At 36.3% G+C, this 21,225-nt stretch overlaps 1 protein-coding gene across 1 annotated transcript in view; it reads left to right on the plus strand.

The window, feature by feature from the left end:
• TRAPPC10 (trafficking protein particle complex subunit 10) overlaps nt 1–21,225 on the plus strand; it is a 45,846-nt gene that overhangs the window by 21,354 nt on the left and 3,267 nt on the right. The window contains exons 9-21 of the mRNA XM_074904583.1: nt 424–538; nt 1,673–1,749; nt 4,406–4,497; nt 5,054–5,194; nt 8,559–8,671; nt 9,739–10,253; nt 13,994–14,135; nt 15,219–15,377; nt 16,508–16,737; nt 17,957–18,057; nt 18,498–18,624; nt 19,424–19,594; nt 20,856–21,033. Of these exons, the coding sequence (XP_074760684.1) occupies nt 424–538; nt 1,673–1,749; nt 4,406–4,497; nt 5,054–5,194; nt 8,559–8,671; nt 9,739–10,253; nt 13,994–14,135; nt 15,219–15,377; nt 16,508–16,737; nt 17,957–18,057; nt 18,498–18,624; nt 19,424–19,594; nt 20,856–21,033 (2,161 nt within the window). The remainder of the gene's footprint in view (nt 1–423; nt 539–1,672; nt 1,750–4,405; nt 4,498–5,053; nt 5,195–8,558; nt 8,672–9,738; nt 10,254–13,993; nt 14,136–15,218; nt 15,378–16,507; nt 16,738–17,956; nt 18,058–18,497; nt 18,625–19,423; nt 19,595–20,855; nt 21,034–21,225) is intronic.

Genomic DNA, 21,225 nt, shown 5'->3' on the forward strand with positions numbered 1-21,225 from the left:
GACTGCCTGCATTTCTTGATTATATAGTTTTCAAAAATAGACACAGTTATTAGAAATTATCTTTAGCAATAACTGCCAAATATCTTGAGCTTTGTCCAGATTCACATGGAAAAAAAGAAGGATTTATTCTGATCAGGTGTTACGCATGAAAGGACATGTGTGTACATGCATGTGTTCTAATGTTGTGTCAGTAACCTATATGCAGTTTAATTCTTAATAAAATCAATTTGTACTGTGAGAATAACCGTTACTTTTGAAAGGTTCTCTACTTTCTTCCCACGAAGCAACTTTAATACAGATCTTATAAGCAATGTAATGTGACAGCAGTGGAAATGTATTGTAGGAATGATGTAATAGAATAAAAGGAGTTTTTTATATTGATTTTGTAGTCTACTGAAATCAAACATCTAATTTCTCTTATAGTTAAAATCTCTGGGTTATCTGTGTGGACTTGTGTCAGAGAAGGGACCCAATTCAGAAGACCTTAACAGAACTGTCGATCTGTTAGCAGGGTTGGGAGCAGAACGCCCTGAAACAGGTATTACCGAGAATGCACTCTTTTTTTTCTAATAACTGATGCTGTTTGAAATACACAGCATATAAATACATCAGTAATTATAATTTCCAAGTATTCCTACATGTATATAAACATTGGTAGAACTCTGTTATCTCTTACAAGTTCTTATAGTGTGTGTCTAGTACTTCAAATTATCAATGCATCTCCTTACTGTTTCAAGTACAAGTTTTTCCATTAATACTCCATGTATCAGCATTTAGTTAAATAGTCTTGAACAGTACTGGTTTTGAATAAAGTTTTTAATACTTTTGGACAAGTATTAAAATTGTTTGAAAAAAGTGGAGCATCCTTGATTTGATGCAAATAGATAACCTACAACTGGAGCTACAAAGTGATATCTGAGTTGAAGTAATATTATTTGAATGACTGAACAATCAAATTTGTTTACTCCTTGTGGATTTTTAACACTTGCAGAGATATTTCTGAAGGGAAGAAGCTTTCAGATGTTAAATATGCTAGAGCAATTAATATCTTTGAAGCATTAGCTGACGGGCTGATGCTTTACTTGTTCTTGCAGGTATGATAATATATTCAGTCCCATGGTGCCTTTTGTACTGATTTTAAAATGGGGGCTTTTTGGTCTGTCAAGGACTTAAAGTGAGCATACTACCTCAGAAAAAAACTTGGTCTTGCTAACCATTTTCCTTTGAAGTACATTGTTTAAAGTAGTAAAATGTCTTTAAATTACAGTATACTCTGTCACGCTAATTTATAAATCCAGCAGTGAGGAGTTGTGAGAATATTAATTCTTGGCACAATATGGTATTTAAGTACAGTTGTGTGTGTTTCTAGGTTGAGTGTTATGAAATACTGTGAGGAGAAGTTGGTACAGTTCCTTTACTGCTGCTTGCCTTTACACTGCTACCCTGAACATCATTCATGTGTGCATGCACACACGGAGAGTTGTGAAACGGCCTTTCCTGATCTTATTTTAGAACCTGGGAAAGAAACTCATGATCTGTCTAACTGTTAGTGTCGTTTCCCACATAAAATTAGTTTTAAGTTTTCGCTCCACTTTCTACTGAAGGAAAAAGGGGGGGTGTTATTAAAATAGGCATATATTTGTGACACCTCTTGTTCTGCTTTTTTCTAAAGCCAATGCCTCACAGAGCCCTTACAAGAAACTTAAAGAGGCCTTATCATCTGTAGAAGCTTTTGAAAAACACTACTTAGTAAGTATGAGCTTTGGTTACTTAGTTTTATGTGTTTATATTATAGACTGAATAGGGCTAAAATTTTCAAACCTGAGAAGATAACATTGAGAATGTAAACCTGTATTTTGATGTCAACGGTTATTGCTTACACACTGAACAGAAGACTAATTTGTTTTACAACTGGAATCCTGTATGGGCCCCAAGTTTCAAATATTTGGATTAATTTTAATATTTACAGTTATGAGTTAGAGGTTATTGTCTGTAATTATGTATATTTCATTATTAAAAAAGCCAGTATCATGTCTATCAAAGTCTGCTATCCCAAATTTAGCATTAATTGAATCTTCCCCAGAAGAATATTGATGTGTGAATTCAGCTTCCTTTTGAATGGTTTAGACTTGAATTTTGCAATGGGTGGTGCATGGTTTAAGTTATACTGTTGATTTTTTTTTTTTTTATGTAAACGGTGAGACATCTGTGGATAATAAGGTTGGAATTGGCATAGATTGAAACATTAGGATTCTCATTGTGCTTTAATACGCATGTTTGTTTCCTGACAGCTCCCTTACTGAGGAGCCATTGTAATGATCTTCTGGGTTTTTTTAAATAAAATCTTAAAAAAACCCTGACTGTCACAAGAGTGTGTTTGGGTTTTGGGGTCTGGTTTGTTTCAGGTTTTTTTTCTTTAAATAATTTTCCTCTGAAATTTCTTGTATTTGCAGTACTGTTCTTAAAGTTTTCTGGGGAAAAGTTAGAGGAAAACTGAGTAATTTTTTTTTTAAATCTGAAAACTAGGTGGTACTTATTTTACAAAGTTTTATTGAAAGAAAAAGTCTCAAAAGATTTCATCTGAAGATACCAGGTTTCATTTTTATACTTCATTTCTTTGTAAGATAGACCAAAATTAAAATCTTCAGAATTGCTAGCTGCTCTTACATATTCAGTTCCAACCTGCACCAGATCTCAGCTAAATTCAGCAGTATCTTCCTAAATTTAAGAAACTAAGTGGGATCTGCAGAGCTTGCCAATGAAATATTTGTCATTCCTGTTTGTATTTGACTACACTTTTATGCCACAGAAATTCAGGTATCAGATACACTCTAAAAGATTGTTTTCTATGTAGTTATCACATAAATATATGCAATTTATATATACCCATATTTTATCCCTGTATTCAGTGGAGAAGTACATAGAGTTAGTTAAAATTTCCAGACATAGCTAACATAATTTATTTGTATTTAAAATTTTAATGAGCCTGGAAAATAAAATGCAGCTTTTCGGACATCTTGAAAGTAAGAAGTGATGAGCTTTTATTACCAGAAAAGGCTTTGTTCTCATTCAATGGCTAGTCTCATGCAACAACTTTAGAATCTTTTGTAAGACTGTCAAATCTTCTGCAAGCATGTTGGCTTGTACCTTAATTTTGGGGGAATGTAACTTTTCATTTCTGTGTGTAGCTGATGTCTGAGACCTCTCTGGTTATACTGATTTGTTAAGGAATGATCACTTAGTTGATTGTAGGATGTTGTGAGTTCTTAAATAAAGAAGTGATTTTTCTAGGGTCTCCATAAGAAACATCAAAAATGGCCTAAGAAAGGCTTTGGGAGCTTGTTCTAGGTTATTTTCCTGCCCTGTAGGAATAATTTCTGACAGATACTCTGTAAAATCTTTAGGCAGTTGAAAGCTCTTAAGGAATTTGTTTTGAAGGACAGAGTAGTTCTTAATATGCTGAGTGAAGGAGAGTGGACTGTGGAAGGAAAGTGACAGTCAGACGAGTCTGTAAATATGATGTGAAATGTTTTTATGTATCTGGCCAGAGATTATTATATACTTTAGAAAAAAGTTTGGTGGTGGTATATAGTGTGTGTCGTACCTGTTAAGTTTGTGACAAAGATTTTGTTGCTGCTATTATAAACTGAGGGTAAGGTGAGGTAGGTGACATGCAGACAGCGTGGCTGCATTAGAAATTAAGCTTAAAGATGACTGAGAAACTTCAACATGGGATTGCATAACTTCAAGCAAAATTCCTTTAAGGCTCTCTTGTGAAAATACTTCTCCCAGTTGCAACTTAGCATTTTGTGTTTAATTCTGTGTTTACATAGCACAGACTTTTGTATACTTGATGGTATTATGTGCAGCTATAGTAAAAGAATCATGTAGGACATTCTGTGTGTAGTTGATTTGTTTTTGAAGTATTAGCTGTGAGTCTCTGAGGCAAGCTCTAATATTGTTCTAGATATATTATGCTGTGGTGTATCCTGGAATTATACACTACACAATCCTGCAGTGATAATCTAATGGCATGTAGTCACTGAGAAACAGGTGCTTTCAAAAAAAAAGACAGGAGGATTCAAGTATAAATAAGTGCTTGAAACTGTATCTCATCTATTATTTTGGTGGTTTTGAGTTGCCTTATCTAATTTTAAATAGGCTTTTTTTTTCTTCTTTTTTCTTCTGCCATTTATAACACAGATATGGGATAACAATTGTGGAAAGTGAAGATGACATGTTACAAACTGCTCTATATTGTGTGCTGGGGGCAAGGGGAAATCTAGAAAGTGACTCTGGTAATTTTATGGTAGTAACTTAGTTACTGGCTATGAGTTTGTGTGAAATACCATTTAGCTACTAAAAAGTTATATAAGCTTATAATAGTTTCTTTTCTTTTAAACAGGATCTGTCCCATGCCACCATTGAAATGTACACAAATATTGGAAGAATTCGCTCAGCTAAGCTTGTGGGAAAGGACTTGGCAGAGTTTTATATGTAAATGAATGTTTAAAATGTCTTAAATGCATTAGCTTTGAAATGTTTGAATATAATCCTTGAGGAAAACACGCTGTATTTAAAAAGGATTTTTAAAAATTACTTTTTAAAACATAAACATACCCTAAGTTTCAGGCTATACTTAAGCCTGATAATAGTGATACTTTCACTGTAGCATTTTCCTGCTTTAAAATTGTTGGGTAAGCATATTTTTAGTTAATTGTCAGAAGCTTGTGATGACACTTGTCACATTTGTGGGAGGTAGCTTCACCTCACATGCTCTGACTTGGGATGGATCTGTATATGAAGCCTTTCATTGACATAGCATATTTACACTAATTGTAAATAGCACTGCATGCTTAAGTGAACCACATTAAGGTAGGCCAATATGTTGGTCTGTTACCAGCAAAATAAAGAACATAATGATTCACTGTATCTTGGTCTGCATTCATATGCAATGTTCCTCTCCCATCGCCACTTTTTGAAAATAATGTAGAGAGTTTTCCTGGCTGCAAAGGTTCTTATATCACTCTCTACTCATTTCTTTGCTTTTAAGGAGGAAGAAAGGCCCGCAGAAGGCAGAAGTCTATCTTCAAGGAGCGCTGAAAACTTACCTTGCTGAGGGCTGGGCACTGCTTGTTACACATACGAGAAAACAGTTAGCTGAATGTCAGAAACACCTTGGGCAAATAGAAAAGTATCCTCTAAAAGGCAGAACTAGAAAAATCAAGACTGGAGAAAATGATACTTCTGATTGTTTTCTGACATATCTCTAAGTTTTATTTAACAGTAGAGACTGCCAAACATCAAACAGCTGAGTTGTTTCTTGTTTCCATTGTTGCTGTTCATTTGGGAGAGGGTTGGGTTATTTATTTTTTCATTTTTATTTTTTTAACGTCTGGCTCACTTGAGACCTTTTGCATATAGTTGGTGCACTCCATTTTAAATATGTCTAGGCTCTAGAGGGTGGCGCAACATGGATAGTGGGAAGTTTGTCATTAGTTCAGCAGATACCATAGAGTTCTTTTTATGATTCTGTCATTATGGAAGTTTTTATGCGGTACTGTTTTTTCATTGGTAAATACGGCATTATAACATCTTCCTGTATTAAGGAGCTTAATTCCTGGGCTTGGTTTCTGTAACTGCTACCACCTTTTTCCTGTATCTGACCTGGAAAGGGCTCTTCTGGTATTTCTAATGGTGACTTTTTCCGAAAGTTAAAACAGAGGCTTGGAAGATGAAAATCTTGTGGGTTTGGTGTTGTGTGTGGTCTTTTAATATTTTTTGCTAGTATTTATTTTTTATTTCTGGCTTTGATCTCTGCTTCAGAAGGGGAGTGGGAGTTGTTTGCTTTTAAGTTGTGTAAGAGCTCAGTCTTCGGTGTGTGAATGAAATCTTTTCTGTAAATGCCACAGAAATGCTAAGTAATACTTTGAGAGAATGATTTGGCCCGATCCTAATGTTTGACAGGCTTCAAATTCTTCACTTTGATACTCTCTGCATTATTTTCACACACCAACTTTATCCACTACAACTGTACTTGTTTAAATATTAAATCTGTCTGTGCTGTACTGTTCCTACTTTCAGGATAGGAGGGGAGTGTGTGTAGGGAAGAGTCTACTGACTGGCCTTAGGTGTTTTGTTGGGGTTTTTTTGGCATTAGAAACAGCACAATTTGAATTGTGCTTTTCATTTTAGCCTCATATGTTGTTGCCTAAATTTGGTAGCTAAATTAAGTAACTTGGTTCTAATCTGAACTGTTGTGCTGCATGCAGGATATTATGAACTATAGCAAAATGGCAAATTTGCATTATTTTTTTGGTGTTTTGGGGGAAGGGTACTCCTTTCATTGGTGCCATAGTTGTAAATGGAATTCTCTAGGTGTTCCAAACTGGGGTGGTCAGCTGAACAGAGTACTTTCTGCAGGACAGTTCTTGTGGAAATTGCAAGGAAAGACAGCTTTTCTTGAATGGCCTTTCTAGCTTTTTTCCAAGCTGTTGGGATTTTTTTTGATTGTTTTTTAATTTGCCTAAGTGACAGTACTATGAATCTTACTGTAGATGAAAATCGTAGAATACCAGGTTTGAAGGGACCTCAAGGATCATCTGGTCCAAACTTTCTTTGCAAAAGCACGGTCTCGATAAGATGGCTCAGCACCCTGTCCAGCTGAATCTTAGAAGTGTCCAGTGTTGGGGAATCCACCACTTCCCTGGGGAGATTATTCCAATGGCTTGTTGTTCTCATTGTGGAAAATTTTCCTCTCATGTCCAATTGGAATCTCCCCAGGAGTAACTTGTACCCGTTACCCCTTGTCTTTTCCAATGTGACTCCTTGTAAAAAGGATGTCTCCATCTTTGCAGCCACCCTTTAAATACTGGAGCATGGTGACAAGGTCTCCCCTAATCCTCCTCTTCTGAAGGCTGAACAAAACCAATTATCTCAGCCTTTCCTTACATGGCAGGCATCCCAATCCCTTGGTTGTCTTTGTGGCCCTTCTCTAGACCCTCTCCAGCCCGTCCACGTCTTTTCTGTATAGCGGAGACCAAAACTGAACACGGTATTCCAGGTGTGTCCTGACAAGCGCTGAGTAGAGTGGGATAATGACTTCTTTATTTCTGCTGGTGATGCCCTTGTTGATGCAGCGCAGCATCCCCTGGGCCTTCTTTGCCGCTGCAGCACTCTGTTCACTCCTATTGAGCTTGTTGTCCACCAGGACCCGCAGGGCCCTTTCCACAGCCTGCTCCCCAGCCAGGCAGATCCCAGCCTGTGCTGCACTCCTGGATTATGTTTTCCCAGGTGCAAGACCTTACACTTGTCCTTGCTGCACTTCATAAGGTTCTTGTTAGCCCACTCTTCCAGCCTATCCAGGTCTCCCTGCAGGGTGGCTCTCCCTTTCAAGGTGTCCACTTCCCCACTCAGTTTGGTATCGTCAGCAAACTTCATCAGGGAACATTTGATCCCATCATCCAAATCACTTAGGACGATATTAAACAGCTTTGGGCCCAATATCGATCCGTGGTGGACCCCACTTGTGACAGGTTGCCAGTTTGAAAAGGAGCTCTTTACCACCACCCTCTGGGTGCAGCCTGTCAGCCAGTTCCCCACCCACCACACAGACCACTTGTCTAGACCGTAACACATCAGTTTCTCTAGGAGGAGGCTGTGGGGAACTGTATCAAAAGCCTTGGAAAAATCCAGGTAGACAATGTCCACCCCACATGAACCAAGCAGGTTACTGTGTCATAGAAGGCAATCAGGTTTGTCAAGCATGATTTGTTCTTGGTGAATCTGTGCTGGCTTTTCCTAATCACATGCTTTATTTGACTTGTGATAGCTCTGAGAAGGATTCATTCCATAACTTTCCCAGGAATTAGAAAAGCTGAGCTAAATTCAAATATGTTGTATGTTTTGTTCTTTTTTGGGTTTTGTTTGTTTTTTGTTTGCTTTAGAACTAGACTTAGACATTGTAAATGTCTACCTCCTTTGAAAATTCTTATGCTGCTTTTAAACACTTAAATTTTTCTGCTTCATTGAGAATGCTTTTAAAGAAATGGAGCCAATAATATTTCAGTCTTAGCTAAATATTTAAATGAGCATTTGTATTCCCAGCACTCAAAAGTATAAAGAATGTCTTATGACTTAGTTATGGTAAGTGATGCTCTAACAGCTGGCAGATTCTCAGCCAAGTGAGCTGGAATATCATCATATACTCAAGTTTAGTTCTAAATGTTGGGCAGCATAATGCAATACACTGGTCTTTAATAAAATAAATAATAAAGAAATCAAAGAATTTTCTATGCTCACTGATCTCTTTGGGTGGGGGAAGATTGAACAGGTTAACAATGGATCATATTTTAGTAGGTCTGCAAAAAGTAGGTATTATGCAATATTTGCAGATGGTAGTAAATCTTCCATCGTTTCTTTTGTAATGGAAGAGTGTGGTGATGATAAAAGCAAATCTTGTATTAAAAGATTAGAAAAGCAGTACTTGAACTGTCTCATTTTCAGTGAGATTTCTGAATGTTGTAGGTTTCTATTTCATGTTTCCTTAACTTTGTTAGTTATCTTCAAACAAGCAGCCTTTTAGCTGGTGATAATCACTTAACAGAAGATGAACGCAAAAGCTTTTGCCAAGAAATACTAGATTTTGCCAATCAGCAAGCAGAGAACCAAGGTAAGTGTAGTTCTTAAATACTTAAAACTTCAGCTGCTCTAATCTGATCTTTCCCTAAATGTAGAGTGAAAGGCTTTTTCTGGTTGTTTTCATTACCTTGTGTATTACTTCTGAACCAACATGGTTCTTTTCTTGTCACCTCCAGAACATTTCTAAAACTTATGCAATAATTAAGAATAGTCAAAGATGTAAGGGTAATTAATATTTTCATCCTGAATACTGGAAAGTCTTTGTTCTCCTTCACTTAATCTGTTTCTCTGCTTTGACAGCTCATAATTGATCTTGTGTTGGGTTTTTTCAATTCCTATCTTATCTTTGTCTCTGCATTGCTGGCACACAGATGACAGCACTGTGATGATACTTCTTTTGATGTAAGATCTGTTCCCATCCACTTGCAGCTTATTGTTTGACCATCCTACTTCTCTTCTTCTTCCTGCTTCAATAATACTTTGTTCTCTGATATTGATCATAATTCAAATTAATACAGAATAATTCCTTGAAGACTTTTTATTTTTATGTGGAAGTTTTTCTTGATGAATGGATGCACCATAAGTAATATCTAAGTTTAGAGCTGCTTCTTAATTAAGGTTTGGTATTGCCTCAGTGTTTTTTGGAATTTAGAAAAGAGAATGAAAAGCCGTTGTATGGTAAAGCTGATGACTCAAGGCACCAGTCCAATCATTAACTTCTTAAATTTGTACTTACTCTTAATTTATGGGGTCTGGGAAGTTTGTCACTTTATACTACTGTGTTTGTCTAGAACTCTTTATGCAGTAGTGAAATGCTAAACTTCTGCTTAGACACTGTCTCCTAGTTTAGTTGTCTTTAATAGCCTGAGTACTAAAATTGTAGTACATAAAACTGTTAGAAAACAAATCTCAGCATTCCTAAGTCTCATTTCTATGCAAGATAAAATTAAAATATTAAAGTATTTATTTGTTGTGAAACGACTAATTGTGAGAAGTTGTTGATCTGTTTAATTGTAGGGGTTAAATTTGTAGGAGAAAAGATTTGCTGATCTCCAGCAGCACTGGAGAAGAATAAAATCCCTGTTTTTATCTCTCCAGGTCAAAAGGTTATATTGCCTATGCACTCCTTTGCGCAGTTGAAAACTCTGCATTTTGACCCTCCAAATGCTGTTGTCCATGTGGGTGGAAAGTTGTCTATTGAGTTGACTTTGCTGAGCCAAATGCCCATCCCTGTCCAGGTGGATCAGATTGCCATACATGTTCACTTCAGCATTGAAAAAAATAGTTACAGAAAAACAGCTGAGTGGCTTACGAAGCACAAAACTTCCAATGGTGTTATCAGCTTTCTAAATGAAGTTGCAGGCTTTCCTTTGTCAAGAAACAACTTGCCAGCACTGGAGCTATATGAAATGTATGAACGGAGTCCCTCAGATAACTCTTTGAACACTGCAGGAATTATCTGCAAAAATGTGCACATGCTACTACGAAGGCAAGAGAGCAGCAGTTCGCTGGATATGCCCTCAGGGGTGACTCTAGAAGATGGGGCTCATGTGTTGAAATGCAACAACTTAGTACTGGAACCAGGGGTCAATAAAATAACATTCAATACTCAGGTATGTTTTTGTAGTTGAGTGAATATAGCACTCATGAAAGAAGAGCTAAAAGCACTGGCTGAGGAAGAGCATAGTGCTGGCAAGTGGTACCTGTATTGCTTCCTGTTACTGCTTGGGTGATGCCATTCTCATTGTGGCTTTCTTTTTTGTTGTTCTAGACCTTAATTTCTTTTGAAAGAAGGCTGTTGTGTTTGTGCCAAAATGTACAGGTGATTCTCCTGTTTGCAGTCATTCCAAAACTTATTTTAAATGTCTTGGTTATTGCTGCTAAAAATAGTTTAAATTCATATACAAGATAATGTACTACTCATGAAGTCTGCCTTTGCTGTTGAGCTCATTGAGAATAATGTTTAAAATTTTTGATGGTAATGCATTTTCTAGCCTTTAGTAAGTGACTGTGTGGTTAAATTTGGTTGATAGCCTGTTCTTCACTGTGGAGGGTGGTAGAATATTTTTTTGACTTGGTGGATGTAGTATGCAAGAAGTATGACAAAGTTAAGCTCAGCTTGAAGTATTTCAATTTAGAAGATGTCAGAATAAAAATTTTCCCCATTATTCATCTTAATCACATAATGTATGAGAAGACAAGAACACAAGGATTCTCTGCTACAGGAAGACTAAATTTGCATGAACAAACACCTGTGAAAATGGAGTGTCGCCGTTCAAATGTCACCCTCAAAATGGATTACAGTCCTGCTTCAGCTTTATATTGTGTATATGAAACTCCCTCAATTCCTAACTTACACATGCACTCTAAGTCAGCTTAAAACTTGGAGTAATCCATTTTTTCCTCCCTCTCTTCCCCAAGCAAGCTTAGTACTCCCAGTAATTGCTGAAATATTTAAGGACAGTGATGCTTATTGCTTCTGCTCACCTTGCATTACTACTGAATGCATAGTAACTGGAAATCAGCAGGCCCTGAGTACCAGTCCTGTTGGGTGGTCTTATGGTGGTGGGTTGGTTTTTTTTTTGGTTTGTGGGGTTTTGGTTTTTTTTAAACTGCCGCTCATTCTGTGGCCTTGTACTCTGCTGATCTGTGGTTTGTTTGCTTGTTCTAATGAAATGGGGAAAGGGATTTACCTGCTGACTTAGTTTCAGGAAGTGAAATGCCAAGCATTTTCAAAAGTGAGACTCCATCATCTGTTTGGCATTCCAGGAACAGGAGCTTCTGGCCTCAGTTACCATGTTGTTTTGTCCTTTGGGTTTCTTTAAATTCTTTCTATCCTCCTCTCCACCTCTGTAACCCTTCATAGTGAAGTATTTATTAGATTTCAGTGCTACAGTAATGAAAATCAGAGTAGGGAAAATTTGAGTGAGAAAACTTCTAAGAAATTCAGCAGAGCATCTGAATGATTAACAAGAGATGGGGCAGCACAATGAGGAATTCAGCAGGTGTTTCATAGCTGCTTCATTTTCTGAGCATTATCCAGCATGTATATTAGAGAGAATATGGATGCTATGAAGAGAGAAAGTGTTTTGCAGTCAGGTATGGTATATATGCCTGCTACCTTTGCCGTTTTTTAATTGGTTCAAGTTAGCTTTGGTCCCTTTTTGGTCCCTTTCTTTAAACTAATTTTAAAATAAGAATCTACATATCTGCTTTTGATGACTAAAAATTGATAGCTAGACAGAGCTGACCAGGAGGTTTCTTTAGCATTCTTGGCACATTTTAGGTGGGTTTTGGGTTTTTTTTAATTGTTAATTTCTATTTTGTCATAAAACTTTATTTAGAGTGAAGCTTTCTATAGGCTTACATACTCTGCCTTTCCATTCCTCCAGCACTGGGGTGGGAATCACTAGCGTGATGTGTTTGGTACATTTGCACACACACATCATGGAACCTGTGTGGATGGCAAGTATCTCAAAATGGAAATTGAGTTCAGGTCCCCCTGATGTCATTTGAACTACCTACTGACCTAATTTTTTAGGATTCTCATTCTTTCAAAGGATTGGGACAATTTGAATCCTTTGAATTAATGGGATTTGGAGATGGCAGAGGTCTTGGTGGCTGCAAATGTAGTTTTCTAAAAATAAATCAACATGTGTATATAGAACTGGATTTCAGGTGAAGGAGCAATACTAGAAGAAAACTGTTAGAGACTGTTCTGAGCAGGCATTTTGGCTTAGTGGGATCAAGGAAGCAATCTGAAACCATGGGAGAAGAGATATGGGTGAAAAGCTAGATATCATTCTGCATTAAATTTGTCTTTTTCTGCATGCTTTTAGTGGATATTGGAGGATGGAGAGGCGTAACACTTATAACTTTGCTGTTTTCTCAACCTTTCTTTCTTGAAAGAATTTGCACGGGAAGACTGTTCAATGTGAATCTTACTTAACTTTATACAGTTGTTGAAAGCATGACTTACGTGTCCTTAAATGAAAAATCTGTGTTACAGATTTGACAGTGTATTACTAGATAACATGGTGAAAACTTCTCTAGATTTGAGCTGCAGTATTTACAAAATATTTACTAAAAATCCATTATCATTGTAGCAGTATACTGTGTCACTTCTTCTGGATTACATAGCTGGCCAGAGGACAGAAACTGATGACAACTTGTTTTCTAAATTTGCTTACAGGAATGCTTAATTACACTAATTTTGCAGAAAGAGGAATGACTGTGCTTGTAAGGTGCAGAGGGAGTTTGATTCTTTCTGCAGATCTTAGGCTGATGATTAGCATTACTTATGCTGATAGCAATCTTCCAGTGTATTTTTTCAAGCTTTGAAAGAGTTCCAGAAAGCATTCTCTAAATTCTTCAGACTGATATTCCCATCTCATGTTGAGGTTAAAAGTATGTATATATATTATGAAATACTTATGCTTTTCTGTTTATAAACTATTCAAGGAATAAAATTTAGTGACTTTAATGTCAAAATGTATAATACTGAATTTCAGACAGGATTTGCTTTGTAAATAACTGTAAGTGAGGTTTGAATGTTGTTACAGCTTTTCTCTATAACTTCTAATCTTATTCTTTAGATTTAATTATACCCAGCATCGATATTTATGTATTACACTTGTTAAAAAGGCACATGATAACAGAAAACATTTCCCATTCCCCAGCACTAGCAGCTAAGAGCAAATAGAATCAAGAATAAAAATATTAGCAGATGTTACAGATCTGCTTTTTATGATGTTATTAAAAAACATCCAGAATCCCATTATTCAGGGTAAGGGAAGAGTATGAAATTAAATATGTATGTATTACTTCTTTGTAAGCATTCACACAGGGTGTGGGGTGGGGAGCATGTGAAATCGATAGCTTGAGCTGAAAGCTGTGCCTTATATAAATGTTGTGGGATTTTTGTGAAGTGCCAAATACACACTTCACTGGTTGCTAAATATCATTTCAGAACTTAATAAATAAGATGATATTTTAAAGTGTGTGGCACTTGGAGGGGGGGGAAAAACCCAGCCAACAAACAAGAAAAAAAGCACCCCAAAATAACAATTTGACAACGTAGCTACTATATTAGTTATTCTGATTATTGGTACATGTTACTTACGATGTTTTTTCTTGAATCAACCAGCACTCTAGAGCTTCTATCTCAATGGGGCAAATGGTGCCTCTTTTGTGAAAATCTTGTCACTGACTTGGAAAACAAAGTCTCTTATTTTAATTTACAAATGCAAAGTATCCGATAAAAATAAGCTGAAAACATGCTGTTCTTTAGTAGAGGGTTTGTTCTAGAAGCATTTCCTAAATTGAAAAATCCATTCAAATGTTTTCTTCAAAGGCCAAAGAACCTGGGACATACACGCTCAGGCAACTGTGCACTTCAGTGGGAAAAGTACAGTTTGTCCTTCTTCATATTTACCCAATCGTGCAGTATGATGTATATTCTCAGGAGCCCCAGCTAAAAGTGGAACCGATGACTGGTAGGTACAGTTGCTATGCTGATGTTGTTTTAATGATTCTTGTTGTACTCTTGTGGGACTAGATAAAGCACTTTCTGGCTTGAATATTACTCAAGATAATTTTTTTTGCCTTATTCTTAATTTTGAGTCAAAAATAAATTCTAACTCTTCAGATTATCCATCAAGTATGCTTTGTCAGTTGTGGCAACAACTAATTCCAGTGCTTGGCTGAAACATGTAGTGTCACTTAAATATCAGGTATGATTTGAGCTGCTACACCGATTAGAAGTGAATATTTAAATCTGTATTTGACTGAGCTCCTTATTACTTAGTTCTGTGGCGCTGCAGTCTCTGGTATTTATGAGAAACGTGTAAGAACTGGGATTCTCTACTAGAGGTGAGAATATAAACTTATTAAAATTTAATACTGAATGAATCCATTGGTTTAATGGATGGCTGAGCATTACTTGGTGTAGAGTTTATTTATAATGGAAGGTAATAGTGATTCTGTTTTCAGGCTATTAACTGAGGCAGTTGAGGAGCTAATACGCATTTTATGCTATCATTCCAGTTACAGGGCTTGCAGTGTGTGGTGAAGGAAGGGCGGGCATATTGGGCATTAATCAAATTAGCTACCCCTATGAAAGTGATGGTTGTGATTCAGATATTTGAGAGTCTCTGCGCATACTGGCATTCTTGTTATCTTGATTATGTAAATACAGCGTGTGGGTATGACTGGCTTGTAGGTGCAAAAATATAAAGCTGTCTACAGTCTGGAGAATTTAACAAAAAATTTAGTAAATTCTTTGGGATTATTGTATTTCACTGAATTCTGTGCTGCCAGAGCTGCACAGTATGTGAGCCAGCTAGTCTGAGTCATCCAGGTAACAGTGGTTTTGGTCACTCGAGTTGAAACAACAGGTTTGTCCACACCAGTGTATCTGAACTAGGTTTAATGTGTTGCATAATACCAAAAGCCCACACTTTTACCCCAACAGGTGTGACAGATTATCTGGGAATATTGCTAACAAGCCTTAGCAGTGCATTGTAGCCATCTACTGATGACTACTGGAATCCGTTAACAATGTCTGCTTTCTCCTTCAGATAGCCTTTTGGCTGGCATTCCCCAGAAGGTGAAATTCACAGTGACTACTGGTCACTACACCATGAAGAATGGGGATACTTTGCAGCTCAGTAATGCAGATGCCATGCCTATCCTGTACCATCCAGAGAGCAAGGCAGTGATCTATTCCAACACCAGAGGTAAGCAATGAAGTAAAAATTAATAATCTTTAAAAAGGTGGGGAAATTCAGTAATCCTGAAGTAAACTGGAGTTTAACAGTATTAAGAGCACTGGTGCTGTTGTTTTCAATAGTTATTACTAAGAACAATTCTAGGGACTTGCACAGTGCCAGAAACGTCTTAAACTTTCACCCTCAAAGTAGTGGTATGAATGTTTTATCAAATATAGCTGGACAACTTTTACTACATTGATGAAATTCAGTCATCATGGTGAAACTGCTGCTGAGGTGAGCATCTGTTATGACTTCCAAGTGAATCCTGGTGCTCTTTTATTATTGTGCAGGCACTATTTTGACTCGGCCATTTTTACTGTGAAGTAGTTGTTAGTAGCTTTTTATGCAGTGCTGTAAATAAACGGAGCATTTCATTTGGCTGGTGTTTCATTTCAACAGATGACATCCCAGTTCCTTTTTTTTCCAAGCATAAGTACTGTGTAGTCTCCTCAGTTGCTCAGACACAACCAACTTTTACATAAATGGCAAGAACAGTCTTAACAGACTTCATGAAATTAAGATTAAAATAGACTATACAGAGGCTCCCCGTGTGTAGTATTTTAAAGACAGATCATGAATGGTGACCAAGAATGCTGATGGATGTGTGTTCAGTAAGTTGTAAGCTTGCTTGAAGTGAAATGATGAGACTAAGGAGGTGCAGGACATTATAAAAACTTCAACAGGTGTCATATGATGGACTGAAGTAGCTCTTTAGCTAGTTTGAATCTTGTTATTAAATTGTCCTCTTAGTTCTTTTTGAACATTGGACGGGACTACTACATGGAATGTGGTGGTTACCTTCCTGCAGTTTAAGCAGGATAGAGAGTTACTATTGGGAAGTTGTGAATAGCAATGGTATTTAAAATGTGCAGATTATAGCTCATTTGAAGAGGTTACCATGGAGTTGCATAACATGTTTTTTTGTTGCTGTTTTTGCAGACATGGAGGTCTAGCTATGAAGTAGTTAATGGCACCATGTATTTTTCTATGACATTATTGCTTTTTCAGACTAGCTTCATTACTTAGATTAAAATGAAAATTGTGAAGGGATGAACAGGTTTTAAAACTACTTTTTTCCCCATTCTACACAACTATAGAAAAGATCTCAGAATCATCATTAAGGATTCAGTCTTCTGAGAAGATCACAAGCATCAGTTTGCCAGTAGCTCCTGCATACCATGTGATTGAATTTGAACTAGAAGTCATGTATTTGCCATCAGCCACAGAATCTGCAGTGGAGAAAGAAAATACTACAAACAAAGAAGTTCACAGAAAAAACAAAGAGAAGCAGAAACAGGACAACTGTATGGCTACTGTTGACCAAAAAGTAAGATGTAATTTGATGTTTTTATTATAAAATCTGTTTGATCACAGGGGTGTACACTTCACACAATAGAAGTGGTGGTGAGGGGGAAACCTGCTTGCATTTGAACTAATTTTCACTTAAAAGGTGTATGTGCAAAAATTATAGCAAATCTTATAAATGTAAAGACATCAGCAGAAATTTACAATATATTGCCAACTGTTCCTCTGGCTAGTAATCTGAGTTTTAATGTTCTAACACTCACAATTTATACTGGATGAAGGGTACTCATGTCTTTATAAAAGGTAGCATGGTGGTCTTTAAATTCTCCCTTCTGATTCATGGGAAAGATATTTCTTCCACTTGCAGAGAATCTGTGTGCTGGGTTGAAGTACTTAACACCAAAGTGTTTCAAGCTGTCACATTGTTTAGTTAGAGATAACATTTCCTGTTAATTATCATTATGAAGGGTGAATAAAATAAGTAGTATGGGAAGCAGCTCTTGAGCTGACAGCAAAATGATCTTGAAACCATCAGCTTTCACAGTGTTACTCCTTGTTAAAATTGACCAAGTGTGCTGCCATGTGTCCTTGCTTGTGAAAAGCTGGGCAAAAAGGAATAGCTATAGACTGGCATTGCTAAAATGTGATATGACATAAGATTTTTTTTTTTTTCTCTGCATATAAAAATAGGTTGTTACATATATATGCTTTACAATTGGAAGAATGGCAGCATTCACTTCAGGAGAAATTCTTCAGTTAAGTGTGCTGCTTCAAGTTAAATATATGTTAAATACATAGATTTTTTAATATTTTGAGCTTGTATATATATATATATATCAAAGTATTATAGACATTTCAGTAATAGATCTTACAGCAATTTATTTGATATTGACCTTTTACCAGACTATTGCATTAAGATGATATTGGTATTGTTAGTGTCCTTTTATCTTTTCTTTCTTCCATTCCCCTTCCTTTGTTTTTAGTCTTCAGAACAGAGTATTGCAGTTTTCACAGGAAAAGCTTCTTCAGGATTTCATTTCCCACTCACAGGAAAACAAAACCCCAATATTTTGTCAGACTAGTTTTTGACACAATTTAGTTATTTCTTTTAATTTTTTTCTTCTGGATGCATGAGATGTAGACACTTGCTGAGAAAAGTTTTGCTTAGAAATGAGAATAAAAGCAAAATCTTTATGCCAAAGACCATTACGAATAAGAACTTTGTTCCCTTTTTCCTTTAGGTAACCATTGATTGTCCTTGGTCAATTTACTCCACTATTATTGCATTAACATTCTGCATACCTTTTAATGCCAAGCATTCCTTATTGTCAGCTGGCAAACGGTAATGTACTCATTAAGTATTTATTGTTTCTTTCTTCTTACAAAATATGGAGCTGGAGTTTCATAAGAAATATTTATAGCAGCCTTTTTTTTTTATTGGACTTTTGTTATCTTACACAGCTTCCCATTGGAAGCTTGTGCATTTCCTTTAGTGTTCTATCATAACAATAAAACAAATTTGTGGCTTCAGCTATTTTGGAAATAAGACCACAAGATAAGCCAAGCTAGCCTATTTCTTTGTAGTTATTTGGTTTTGTTTAATATGAAAGAGGATGTTTTACAGCCTTGGTTCTACAGACTTATAACTACTGAGGAAAAGATTGAAAGAAACAAATATACCTGTCATTCTGTTTTTACTGAGCTGTGTAGTTTGAAAAACTTTTATGGACATAGACTCTTTCAGTGTAACTTTTATTGAACAAATTGTGTCATGTTTTTCAGGAAGTACGTGCAAGTCTGTGTACAGAATTTGTCAGAACTCTGTTTCCATCTTTCAGACAACAGCCTAAAAAATTCTGCTGGCTGTACAGATTTGCAGCTAGTACCTCTGAACCCTGAATCTCAACAGGTAAGGATTCACTTGGGGGTTTATGAGCTCATTGGCAGGACAGCTAGATGAAAGTTCTTGTTAGTGAAATTATTAACACTTCTGCACATTACATTGTAGTAAGTAGGGTTGATGGCTGATGTTAGGTCAGACCTTTGTAGTCCTCTGAGTAACTTTGATTCTTAAAGATGCTTTGGAAGGCATTTACACCTATAGATCTCAGACTAAATTGTAAAACTTGCAAAGATTATTAGGCAAGTTTTCAAACGTCCATTTACCTCATGCAAAATACTATATACCTGCTTGAACAACAACTATACAAATGTAATATCACTAATACCACTGTTAACATTTAATTTGTTCAACTTATAGCTTAGGAAAAAATCAAGTACAGACTGTTTTCCAACTAAATACAACTGTAAACTAGTTAAATTGCAAAACAGTCCCCTTGAAGTTTCTTTCAGCCTTGTCTGAACATGATATTAAATTGGTCATCCTTGGTGCCTGGGAAAAGTGTATACGCACATTATTAACATCTGTATTAAATTTGACTTCTGAATAAAATATTTTCCACACATACTTGAATGTGAAGTGTTCCCTTTTTGAAACATTGATTCTGAAAATGAAGTGTATGCCTTCTTTTAATATATATGCTTTGTTAAAAAAAAATCACTAAGTTATTTTGGCTACATATTTTCCCTAATTATTTAGGTAATTTGTTTTTATGAACTATATTAATGCCAGAACAGACAAACATATGCATGTGCATTTCCACTTCTTTCTCCGAGAAAGAGCTAATGCTATAAACATTCTCTTTCAGGTCATATACAGTAAGCAATCAATATTCTTTGTATGGGAATTGAAGTGGACAAAAGAGCTTCCTCTCTCCTTGCAGTGCCTGTTTTCAGTCAGCTTTTGTCCAGCTACCTCTGAAGAGCAGTCTCTTACCCTGAAGCCGTTCACTTACGAATTCCAAGTGGAAAACTTTTTTGTAAGTACTCTTCTAAGTATAGTATGTATTAGCTGAATCTGGTTTCCTAATATATGGAAAGTCAAGAAATATATTAGAAAACTTCTGTTTACGTAACGAGATCGAATCACTGGAAAGTCAGTTTGTTGAATGGTAGAACTGAACCCTGATATATGGTGGAATCATATACCTGACACTGGAGTTGGGTGGGGGATGGTACATGGGGGGGACATAACGTTTGCGCAGGTGGTTTTGGTCTTGTTTCATGTTTTTCCTGTGTTTTCACCTTCCTGGGCTTCTGCCATGGAGACCGTTATTAGATTACTGAGCTTTTTTTTTTCCTGATGGCTTAAGACTGCACTCTCCAAAGCAAATTGCAGTTTCCAAAATATCTTTGCTATTGAAAGCATTTGAGTTGTGTTTTGTAGTGCTTGAGATGAGCTCCTCTGTTGAAATATTTAGAGTTTTCTAAGCCATTATCTTAAATGTTTCTTCTTTCCCTTTGTGAACAAACTTTCTATTCCTTTGATCAGCTAGGAAGCTTATAGGCTAGCTATAACTTCCTATTAAAGGAATTGTGTTACCCTTTTTGATGCTTGGGAAAAAGTAGCAACATGAGATGATTTCCTTGGTTGAATCCTTTTGTCTACTTTCAGTGTTGCGATGTTTTCTGTCTGCTTATTATGAACTGGCATTGAGCTATATTTTAGGTATTCGTTTACCTACTGGCATGTAACTAGCAGTTGTTGACACCTGTATCAGCATCTTTCTGGAGTTTTTAAAGAGGGCTAACTGTGTTAAAAAGTGGGGCTTTTTGTTAGAAATTTAATTTTGCAGTAATGAAAAATTAGCTCTCTGATAATGTCACAGTTATTCTGGGACCTATGATGGTAAGAGTGATGAAGTAGTTCTCATGTATTACTTAGAATTTGAGTGATGTGTTTGGAAAGTGAGGAGCCAAGAAACTAGGAAAAGTTTGTTTAAATAGTAAGAAGATTGGTGTCTAGGAATGCTGAAAGGCTGAGTTAAAGCGGAGGGAAAAATGGTATGCCTGCAGCTGGTATCAAAAATAGTTTTAATCAAATTTGGTTTGATTATTTTCTCAAACTGAGCAAGATAATGAAGTGAACCTTACTTACAACTGAATCTTGTATTGAAAAGATTTAATAGGATGTCGATGTTATAAATGTAAAGTTTGTACCCTATCAATTGTCCAGTTCAGTTTAAACACAAGTAAACTGCCCCTTTTTTCTTGGTAACAGCACTGTTTTCTTCCTGACAGACATTGTATCATGTGAAAACTGAAATTTTTCCACCATTGGGGGCAGAGTATTGTAAAACAGGCTCACTCTGTTCTTTAGAGGTGTCAATCACCCGGCTGGTTGACCTCTCAGAGGTTGACAGAGATGAAGCATTAACGGAATCAGATGGGTATTGCACAACAAAACTTATGTATGAAGGTAAGAATATTTTTCTTAAGCGTATTGACAAAATTCCCCAGTAGTTTTGTCTGGATAATGACATCTGCCAGACTTTCCGTGGCATATATTCTTGTATTGTGAGTATGGTTGCTCAGCAAAGCAGTTTTCATTTTGCTAGACTGAGAATGTTTCATTTTTTCCTTATTAATCTGTCTTCAAGTGAAATATAAA

Source organism: Athene noctua, chromosome 1 (genome assembly GCF_965140245.1).
Source record: "Athene noctua chromosome 1, bAthNoc1.hap1.1, whole genome shotgun sequence".
Taxonomy (NCBI): domain Eukaryota; kingdom Metazoa; phylum Chordata; class Aves; order Strigiformes; family Strigidae; genus Athene; species Athene noctua.